We start from the raw sequence: 11,455 nt of genomic DNA, 5'->3' as shown, positions 1-11,455 counted from the left end.
TGCCTTTTCATTATGAATCGTGGTAATCACTGTACTTTATGTGCCTTTTCTTTCACATGTGACATGTGACGTCTGCAGCGTGGGTGTCCGACGTGGCTGCGTGCTTTTGTGTCGGCGTATAATAATCTGTTTTTCCCTGACATGAATTTATGTAAACCTACAATTCTTATGCTTGTCTTTCTTCGGTACCCTTCACAGCAATGCCTGAATGGGCACTGTCGGTACTAAATAAATAAATAAATAAATAAATAAATAAATTCTCCGTTCTTTTCCAACCCACAGTGCGCGAATTTCCGTGCCCTGGTGCGACGAATTCTGTGTGCATCCTCGCAATATTTCGGCGCCAGTCTTGTGAAGTCACGTTGACGCCGATAGCTCTAGATATTAATAAATTCAGTTTCATATACCATAGAAACGTCGCAGAAAGATGTTTTCAGCTCAACGCATGCCAGAGAATCTTGTTTCTTGAGCGGTTTGAGGCCCTTTATATAGAGTGACTTGAGATCTTGAGCGGCCGGGGAACTAAATAAAAGGAAACTGCAATGAAGGTATCTTGTGACTCTGGCTTTCTAAAAGCGTTCGTGCCACCTTTTCTTGGTATACAGGGAGGTGGCAACTCAAATCTCAGCTGCGAAATAAAAGAAGCGAAGATATTCCATCCGCGTTGTGAAGGTGGTTGAGCAGCGGAGTTGTAAATGACAGCTAGAACGATTACCCATTGCGGCGTAACTTAAGGTTATTCACATGGCGACATTCACAGGCATTTTACCTCATTGTTAGCCTAAGAAGTTTCACGGCCTCCGACTTGGCTTGAGGCGCTACTTAGTGCACCTACAAAGAGGGGACCAGAGAAAAGAGAAATGCACTTAACCGCACTTTCGCCGCGCCTCGTATGCACGCTGCTCTACAGGAATCCTCGCTATACGTGGCCTTCCTATAGCACTACCAGAACACAAATCACTTGCTAGGTAAGCTCTTCCATTACATAGGAAAGTGAAGTTACGTCCCTCCCTGCGTCATATGCTGCAGTTGCAAACTTGCAAGCGTCATCGCAGAGGCTGCAGGCGAGCTCGGCACCGTCGCTTTCGAATGTTTGGTGTGCGTTAAAAACTCGTGCAAACGTAATTTTATTTCACATTATGTTTGAGTTGTAGACGAAGTCCTATAAAAATGAAAGCCTCCCAGTTTTAAAAATTAGCACAGAAAATTTCCCTCTGGCGTATTTTGGGACATTCTGGTGTCTGTTGTCTGACGTTCTGTAGTTATTGATCAGTATTTAATCAAGAAGTCAACAGAGAACTGTATAGGAATCTGTAGGACAAAACAGGATCACGGCCAAACAGTAGATAAAATGGGGCGTAACATGCAGCGTCATGGCGGCACGAATTGTATGCGAAGGTGACATATGGCAGGGCGAGGTCCCAGTACTGGTGGTCTGGAGAAACGTACATAGCTAGCATGCCTGTAAGCATTATGTTCAGTCGCTCTGTGAGACCTTTAGGCTGTGGGTGGTAAGCAGTGGCTATTTGATGCTCAGTAGAGCATACGCAGAAGATATCGTCAATGACCTTTGACAAGAAGCAACGCGATCCATGACAAGCTGACAGGGAACACCGTGGTGCCGGACGACGTTGTGTAGGTAAATCCGTGACGTCAGTGGCACAACTTGTAGGCAGAGCTCCCGTAATAGCGAAGCGCGTGGCGTAATCTGTTGCAACCGCAACCCATTTGTTGCCCTTAGTTGAGGAAGGGAAATGGCCAAGTGGGTCGACTCCCACGCGAAAGAAAGGCTCTGTGGGAATATCGATGGGTTGTAAAAGCCCAGCTGGAGCCATGTGCGTGGGCTTCCTGCGTTGGCACAGGTCGCAAGCAGTCACATACCGGCGCACACAGCGGTAGAGGTCGGGTCAAAGGTGCGAGTAACACTGAGATGCCCAGCGGTGGGTGCGTCGTGGAGTTGCTGAAGCCCGAAGCCTTGAAGGTACCCCAGTACTGCCAGCAGTAGGTCAGCACTATCATGGCGCAAGTAACGTTTGTACAGGATTCCGTCAGACATACAGAGGAGACGCAGGGAAGGATAAGCAGTTGGCAAGCTTAACCGATCTATGATGGTTCCCAGAAAGGGATCACGGCGCTGTTCATTGCCAATGTTGAAGAAGCCAGAAATGGACATAACGCTTGTGTCAGATTCCAGGTCTGTGGCTTCCGGTGGGTCAACAAGGTGGCGGGACGAGCAGTCGGCGTCCTGATGTAAATGGCCGGATTTGTACACCACAGAGAAAGTGTACTCTTGCAAGCACAATGCCCAACACCCAAGATGCTCTGTAGGGTCCTTCAACGAGGAGAGCCAGCAGAGCGCGTGGTGGTCGGTAACTACGCAGAAATGGCGGCCAAATAGGTATGGGCGAAACTTCGCTATCACCCAAACCAGCGCTAGGCACTCCCGCTCCGTGGTAGAATAGTTGCGCTCGGCGGTGGACAGAAGACGGCTTGCGTAAGCGATAACGCACTCTTGACCACGCTGAATCTGGGCAAGAACAGTGCCGATGCCGTGACCACTAGCATCTGTACGGATTTCAATGGGTGCTGAATGGTCAAAATGGGCTAAAATTGGGGAGCTCGTCAAGAGTCTGATGAGTGCTGTAAAGGCTTCGGCCTGCCTCTGTCCCCACGCAAAAGTGACATCCTTTTTTAAAAGCTCGGTGAGAGGGCGCGCAATGTTAGCAAAATTTTGAACAAAGCGGCGAAATTATGAGCATAAGCCTATAAATCCTACGAACACCAGGTGGTCATAAGCGTTCACAGGTATACGAGAAGCACATACAACAAAAGCGTACAAAGCAACATCTTCTATCACAACAAAAACTTGATAGGAGAAGTTAAACACCTAATCAAAAGTTTATAACAATTCGGCTGACATTATTCTTAGTCTGTCGCCTTTGTGACATGCCTCAAGCTATTGAACAATGCTTTATTGATTGTGCAGATGCCATTTTATTTTGGAATGTCCTACATAGAAATTTGCAAAAGCATTCTGATATAGATTATCACAGTATCCGATATCTTGTTGTTCCGTGCGATGATGTGCCATATGATACGTTTTTAATGATAGGCTTGCAGAGCCTGTGGAAAATTCGTATGCAAGTCCGAAATGCAGAAAGAACAATTTCCTCAAGGTCGTATTTTGTTCAAATGAGAAGGAACGGAAGCACCATGAAGGCCGTGTTTGATTGCCAATAAATCCGCTTCAGCTGAGTGTATTGAAGTACTTCCTGCGGAAAGTATTTCTGAAATAGCCTATTTTAGCTTCGAATACATTTCTTTTCGATAAAAAGGGGTTCAGAGTCTCTCTAAACCACGTTTGCCACATTGCAAAGTGTTGCTCAGGATCTCACTCGACGTACGTCCTGCCTCTTCGAGTAGCGAGGTGCTTCTGACGACGTGCAACTCCCATCCCCTCTCCAGCCATACCACGTGACGGGCTTCTCAAACTTCACACACACGCTTACTTCTACTCTTACACTCCTAATGCTAACGCATTACCAAAAAAAAAAACCAGAGATTCTGTACAGTACCCCTCACACAAATACAAAATACACCCCAATACGCAACGTATAAACATACGCTATTAAACTATGCTTCAATACTCACTGAACTACGTTCTTCAATTACCCACTTCACATAGATTCCAACTTGTTCATTGGTACAAAACTGCGCAACTGACGGGATACAAGGCAAAAAATGAAACATACGACTGTTCTTTCTTTTTTTTTTTACCTTGTACCCCACACAGTTTCAAGCAATCCGTCCGTGTCAACTAGCCCTGCCATCAAGACTCCTAATGAGCGTTTTTTAATTTGCAACATTTTTGTTTCTCATCGAAAATCGCGACTCTTTGACATTTTCAAAGTGACTAAATATTGCACGCATGCACCTATCTTTCACAAGCTCCCCACGAACTAGGCTCCTGTCAACCAGATGCTTGAAGCCGACGACGATGTAGATGCTGGCATTATACGTCAACGGCAATGTATTCATGACATTTACGATGGTGACAGAGACGCTTTCGCATTCCCCTCCGGTGGCGTTGCGTTCCGTCGCAAAAGTTCGCGAACCTAATGCGACATAGCTCGCTCGTGGGATTATTCGCCAGCCGCCGAAAAGGACGCTTGATGCCCGTAAGGGTTTGCTCGTGGAAACTATGCTTTCTTGCAGCAGCATCATGTCTAATCGTGGTAGTGTACTTGCTCCAAGTGAAGACACCGCCTCGGAGAAACATCGAAGCTGTAAGTGGCATTATATTGTTTTACTGAACTAACGGAATAATTAGCTAGGAAGTTGCGACCGTTTCTGTAACATCATGCTCAAACACCTCAGTAACTTAAATAAATTAAGTAATTCACGTGAATACATACAGACGCCGTACCAATACTCAACAATTGATTTAATTTTCTGCATTATATCAAAGTACTGACGCACTCGACTGCTGCACTAATTCCCCCTTGCTATGGCGTGGCTTTTCCTTTTCACCTGGTATTCATTGTAACTAGTGTAACGTTGTGCTCCAAAAACTTCACGGACACCATTCGTTACACACTATCATCGGTCTGACGAGGACTTAGAAAGAACAACGCTTCCGAACCGCCACGCACATACAGAGGTGCGTGCAAATATGCGCTATCGTATATATGGGTTTACTGAGGGGTTCTGTGCGCCACGCAGACTCTGTCTGGAATTCATGTATTTCTGAATATTTCTGAATATTTTTTATTAATGTATCTTGGAATACCATAGCGGACAAGGACGACGCTGCGGCCATCGTAAAGAACAAGTTCCTCTCGAGAAAGTTTGTAGAGGCCACACCAACAATGGCGTTGTGCGTTACGGGGGCCTGACTCTGGCATAACGAATATGTTCAAAGATCGAGGAATAGCTGAAATCTGCAAATTTATTTCTCTCCCTCTACTTCTTCTTTTGCTCTCTCCTCTCTGTAGGACAAGTCATCCACCGTTGTCAAGGACGACAACGACGCTAGGAGAGAGAGAATCAAGTCGGTGTGCGAGCGGCACCGTTCGTACTTACCGCTGCAGCGCCCTACTCCTGGTCTTGGCGTGAACCTGCCTTCTCCTAGTCGAAGCACCGAGCAGTGCGACTCGAGCCAGTGCCCGTTGTTTGTAGACGACTCGCGTTCGCTGGCCTTCTGCTTTATCGCCAAGGTGGCATCGACCAGCTTGAAAGGCATTTTCGCGCCTCTTCTCAACGTCACCGTGGTCGGAAACGGCACCGACGCCCTGCACTGGTCTTTCCGCAACCAGACTCTCCGGTTTGGTCCCAGAACGCTGCTGCAGGGAAACCGAAGCCATTTCACGAAGGTACCTCTCCATCTTCAATCATATGCAAATGATAAACCCCATGAAAGGACGTATATATATATATATATATATATATATATATATATATATATATATATATATATATATATATATATATATATATATATATATATATATATACCACGGTTGAGACGACGCGTTATTCCAAGAAGGAAAAACGGCGCCGACGCAAAAACGAACACGAGCCGATGATTGATGATGACTTTCTACAGATGAAGATGAAGTCCGCATAAATGCTTACAATATATATATATATATATATATATATATATATATGGGTGTGTGTGTGTGTGTGTGTGCTACGTCGCTCTATGCAAACGCTGCTTGCACTGGTAGGTGGTTCATTCAATTTAACGGACGCAATTAGCGCAAGAAACTATATTAAACAAATGCATTATCATGAATTGACAAGTACCTTTACTAAGGTTTTTTGATTATGGTACATGTTTATATCAGAAAACATGAGCATATCTATTCGAAGAGTACTCCGTTTTGTTTGATACTTCTAAAACATTTTTCTTCGGAGATATTCGTCATGAAAGTTTGCGCTGTGTGCTCTAATTTCACCCACAGAGGTGGTAGTCCCGATACGAACACGAATATTCTATGTGACGTATCTGATTTATTGGGCAAGGAGAAAGCCAGTCTTGTTTCCGCCAGCAGAGAGCAGGAGTGCAACTACAGCAAACTATAGCGCAGCTGTTATCTCCGCCGCGCTTCTACATTGACATGCTGTACGAAACCATCTACGTCACATGGAGGCGGGGTGGGGGGGGGGGGGCTTCATCTATGTGCTCAATCAATGGTTTCTGAATGCGAAAATAGCGTACCGAGCGTCAAACTTTATGATGACATTCTCCGAACACCAACGCTATAGCAGTATCCAGCAAAATGTGATTGCCATCGAATAGACGTGTTTTCCACTTTCGAAGAAAACTGTATCACAACCGCGATAACTTAAGTAATTCAGGCAGAAACCATAGAAGATGATTGTCGACGTCAGCGACAGGTTGACTGTGTAACCTGAGGGGGTGGGCATGTCTCCATGCAGTCCGTGAACCACGAAACCTCAATGGCCCATCAGCAGACACACGAAGTGGCAATCTCACTGCCAACCACAATTCCAAATTATACTAACGCTAATAACACAGCACTCCAGTTGACTCCATTCCGGCTGTAGCCAGCACCCTGGCTGTAACGTCGTTGCGATGGCTCGAGCTTAATAATTTTACAAGCACGATAAAGTATAGGCCAGTACAAGCGCCTGTCCTATCCTTCTTGTTTGGGTTATTTATGGGCTAATCTTAAATTCGAATAATGTACGAACTATCCCGAAGCAGCCACCCTCAACGTGATGGCGTCTGTTGCGGTTGGGGCGCCCGTCATCCTCACCGTCTCCTACCCTAACGCAAGACGTTACCCGCGGGCGCGCCAAACACTCAGATGTCTTGCTCCGCTCCTCCTCCGCACCTGTGCCTTCGGTCACTGCTCTTCACTCACCTCGCGATTTTTACTGAGTGAGATCGGCTGAAGTTCATCAGAAGTGGGTGAAGTAGCTGAAGAAATCTATCGCTTCAGGACTACGAGTCATTTGGATAAAACCAGGCTGTAGCCGAAATTGTCGCCTTTTAGGGCCATATTAACAGTGAAAGAGATCACAAATCAGTTTACGAGTACATTGCATCGAAGCGGGCGCATTCCCTTTCAGAGAAGAGTACATTTCGAGAGCATGGGCCTGAAGGCAAGAAAATAGCAGGGGAGAAGCGTGAGACAGCGCTTCTGCCGACCACAGCATGCAAACCTCCTGACCCCAGAACGTGCGTCTCTCACAGTTTATTGGCATTTGGTCACGAACGCGCCCGCTCGACCACGAAAACGAGAGAAAGAGCCAATGATAGCTTAGCCAGATTAAAACCACATAAATTTTCATACAAATGAATTAAAGGAATGACGCACTTTACGGTTTATATTTGTTGGTGAGAATGTTTAGATAGTGCTTGTTGTTTCATTGTGCAATTCCGTATAGAACAACGCCGGCAACCGGCACATGTGCAATGCATGCATGGGCGGTTCCATGTAGTACGTACACGCCGACTCGATGGGTGGGGGCTGTTCTGTGTGTAGAGCCATGCCTTGCTTTTACAGAGGACCTGTGTATGTCTACCCTACCATGCATTTTTCAATGTCCGTGCCTCAAAACTCCCGCACCCTCTGTGAGGAGACAGAGAAAACTAGTAAGGCATGTACTGACACCTGGCGTTGCAAGAGGAAAGCTAACAAACCACCCAATACATAGTTCCGTACAATAATTACTAGAGGGAACTCTGGCCCTAGTGTCTACGAGAGCTGCAATACGGGCGGTTCAGTCAGCGTGGGAATTATGGGAAGTACATGGATTTCCCTAAACTTCATCCTTTTGGCTTTAAACGTCTCTTAGACTTTGTAAACACGTCATGTTCAGCAATGTACTGTGTAATAAATAATTAAATATTATTAAAATCATCCGCAGGCAGGATTCGAACACATGACTTCTAGCACAGAAGCCCGCCATCGAAGCCATTACGCCACGGGCCCTGTTTCTCCTTATTGGCTCATTTGCAAGTGCACTCATTATCAAAACCGGAGTTTTGTGCAAGTAAGGCATGTGTAACATCCGCCAGGCCGCCATTGGAATCTGAACCTGGCAACGTTTAACGTTAGAACGCTATCTAGTGAGGCGAGTCTAGCAGTGTTATTGGAGGAATTAGAGGGTAGTAAATGGGATATAATAGGGCTCAGTGAGGTTAGGAGGACAAAAGAAGCATATACAGTGCTAAAAAGCGGGCATGTACTGTGTTACCGGGGCTTAACGGAGAGACGAGAACTAGGAGTCGGATTCCTGATTAATAAGGAAATAGCTGGTAACATACAGGAATTCTATAGCATTAACGAGAGGGTGGCAGGTCTTGTTGTGAAACTTAATAAGAGGTACAAATTGAAGGTGGTACAAGTCTATGCCCCTACACGCAGTCATGATGACCAGGAAGTCGAAAGCTTTTATGAAGACGTGGAATCGGCGATGGGTAAAGTCAAAACAAAATACACTATACTGATGGGCGACTTCAATGCCAGGGTAGGCAAGAAGCAGGCTGGAGACAAGGCAGTGGGGGAATATGGCACAGGCTCTAGGAATAGCAGAGGAGAATTATTAGTACAGTTTGCAGAACAGAATAATATGCGGATAATGAACACCTTTTTCCGCAAGCGGGTTAGTCGAAAGTGGACGTGGAGGAACCCGAATGGTGAGACTAGAAATGAAATCGACTTCATACTCTGCGCGAACCCTGGCATCATACAAGATGTAGACGTGCTCGGCAAGGTACGCTGCAGTGACCATAGGATGGTAAGAACTCGAATTAGCGTAGACTTGAGGAGGGAATGGAAGAAACTGGTACACAAGAAGCCAATCAATAAGTTAGCGGTAAGAGGCAAATTAGAGAAATTCCGGATCAAGCTACAGAACAGGTATTCGGCTTTAACTCAGGAAGAGGACCTTCGTGTTGAAGCAATGAACGACTATCTCATGGGCATCATTAAGGAGTGCGCAATAGAAGTCGGTGGTAACGCCGTTAGACAGGAAACCAGTAAGCTATCGCAGGAGACGAAAGATCTGATCAAGAAACGCCAATGTATCAAAGCCTCTAACCCTACAGCTAGAATAGAACTGGCAGAACTTTCTAAGTTAATCAACAAGCGTAAGACAGCGGACATCAGGAACTATAATATGGATAGAATTGAACAGGCTCTCAGGAACGGAGGAAGCCTAAAAACAGGGAAGAAGAAACTAGGAATAGGCAAGAATCAGATGTGTGCGTTAAGAGACAAAGCCGGCAATATCGTTACTAATATGGATGAGATAGTTCAAGTGGCTGAGGAGTTCTATAGAGATTTATACAGTACCAGTGGTACCCACGACGATAGTGGAAGAGAGAATAGCCTAGAGGAATTCGAAATCCCACAGGTAACGCCAGAAGAAGTAAAGAAAGCCTTAGGAGCTATGCAAAGGGGAAGGCAGCTGGGGAGGATCAGGTAACAGCAGATTTGTTGAAGGATGGTGGTCAGATTGTTCTAGAGAAACTGGCCACCCTGTATACGCAATGCCTCATAACCTCGAGCGTAGCGGAATCTTGGAAGAACGCTAACATAATCCTAATCCATAAGAAAGGGGACGCCAAAGACTTGAAAAATTATAGACCGATCAGCTTACTGTCCGTTGCCTACAAAGTATTTACTAAGGTAATCGCAAATAGAATCAGGAACACCTTAGACTTCTGTCAACCAAAGGACCAGGCAGGATTCCGTAAAGGCTACTCAACAATAGACCATATTCACACTATCAATCAAGTGATAGAGAAATGTGCAGAATATAACCAACCCTTATATATAGCTTTCATTGATTACGAGAAAGCGTTTGATTCAGTCGAAACCTCAGCAGTCATGGAGGCATTACGGAATCAGGGTGTAGATGAGCCATATGTAAAGATACTGGAAGATATCTATAGCGGCTCCACAGCCACCGTAGTCCTCCACAAAGAAAGCAACAAAATCCCTATAAAGAAAGGCGTCAGACAGGGAGATACGATATCTCCAATGCTATTCACAGCATGTTTACAGGAGGTATTCAGAGGCCTGGAGTGGGAAGAATTGGGGATAAAAGTTGATGGAGAATACCTTAGCAACTTGCGATTCGCTGATGATATTGCCTTGCTTAGTAACTCAGGAGACCAATTGCAATGCATGCTCACTGACCTGGAGAGGCAAAGCAGAAGGGTGGGTCTGAAAATTAATCTGCAGAAAACTAAAGTAATGCTTAACAGTCTCGGGAGAGAACAGCAATTTACAATAGGCAGCGAGGCCCTGGAAGTCGTAAGGGAATACATCTACTTAGGGCAGGTAGTGACTGCGGATCCGGATCATGAGACGGAAATAATCAGAAGAATAAGAATGGGCTGGGCTGCGTTTGGCAGGCATTCTCAGATCATGAACAGCAAGTTGCCATTATCCCTCAAGAGAAAAGTGTATAATAGCTGTGTCTTACCAGTACTCACCTACGGGGCAGAAACCTGGAGGCTTACGAAAAGGGTTCTACTCAAATTGAGGACGACACAACGAGCTATGGAAAGAAGAATGATAGGTGCAACGTTAAGGGATAAGAAAAGAGCAGATTGGGTGAGGGAACAAACGCGAGTTAATGACATCTTAGTTGAAATCAAGAAAAAGAAATGGGCATGGGCAGGACATGTAATGAGGAGGGAAGATAACCGATGGTCACTAAGGGTTACGGACTGGATTCCAAGGGAAGGGATGCGTAGCAGGGGGCGGCAGAAAGTTAGGTGGGCGGATGACATTAAGACGTTTGCAGGGACAACATGGCCACAATTAGTACATGACCGGGGTAGTTGGAGAAGTATGGGAGAGGCCTTTGCCCTGCAGTGGGCGTAACTAGGCTGATGATGATGATGATGAACATCCGCCAACCGGCATGGTTGCAACTACATGTAGTTTCAGTGGCGCAGCTCCTTACGGGCAGCACACTGGCGTCTGTGAAATTTCATAACAGGCCCTACATGACTTATAAAAAAGCTTTCAATGAAGTGCACACACCATATTCTCGCGCGATTATTATTTTTTCTCTTGGGTAATACACATCCCCTAGTAGACCATAACAACAGCCGGCCTATACATGCGTGATCATGTCCCCCGTGATTTATTGTCGCATGATTTTCATAACACATTGCGAGATTTCTAGATTCTTGCCGGAAGGGGTGGATAATCTTTTTGGAGGGACGTACATAATGGGTGTCCGACGTCACGGCGTCCACGCGAACCACGAAAGCGCTGACAACAACGAACTCGTTCGTCGCTTGCCCCGGATTTCACTCGCGTGTCCACGTTCTTCAACGCCGGAGCTAGGTGGGAGACGCGCACTTGCGTCACCCCGGTCGTCTTTCGTCAAAAAATTGGCAGTGGGTTAGCTCGCCTATGCCATAATATACGTAGCGAAAGCTACGGCATAGCATGTT

At 45.8% G+C, this 11,455-nt stretch overlaps 1 protein-coding gene across 1 annotated transcript in view; it reads left to right on the top strand.

The window, feature by feature from the left end:
- Positions 1–4,035: 4,035 nt before the first annotated feature.
- LOC142570988 (carbohydrate sulfotransferase 8-like) overlaps positions 4,036–11,455 on the top strand; it is a 10,744-nt gene continuing 3,324 nt past the window's right edge. Inside the window, exons 1-2 of the mRNA XM_075679284.1 lie at positions 4,036–4,286; positions 4,995–5,372. Coding sequence (XP_075535399.1) covers positions 4,119–4,286; positions 4,995–5,372 — 546 coding nt within the window. The 5' untranslated portion in view covers positions 4,036–4,118. The remainder of the gene's footprint in view (positions 4,287–4,994; positions 5,373–11,455) is intronic.

The sequence above is a fragment of the Dermacentor variabilis genome, chromosome 2 (genome assembly GCF_050947875.1).
Source record: "Dermacentor variabilis isolate Ectoservices chromosome 2, ASM5094787v1, whole genome shotgun sequence".
NCBI classification, from domain to species: domain Eukaryota; kingdom Metazoa; phylum Arthropoda; class Arachnida; order Ixodida; family Ixodidae; genus Dermacentor; species Dermacentor variabilis.
The sequence above is the reverse complement of the archived record's forward strand: the minus strand, read 5'-3'. Positions and strand labels throughout refer to the sequence as shown.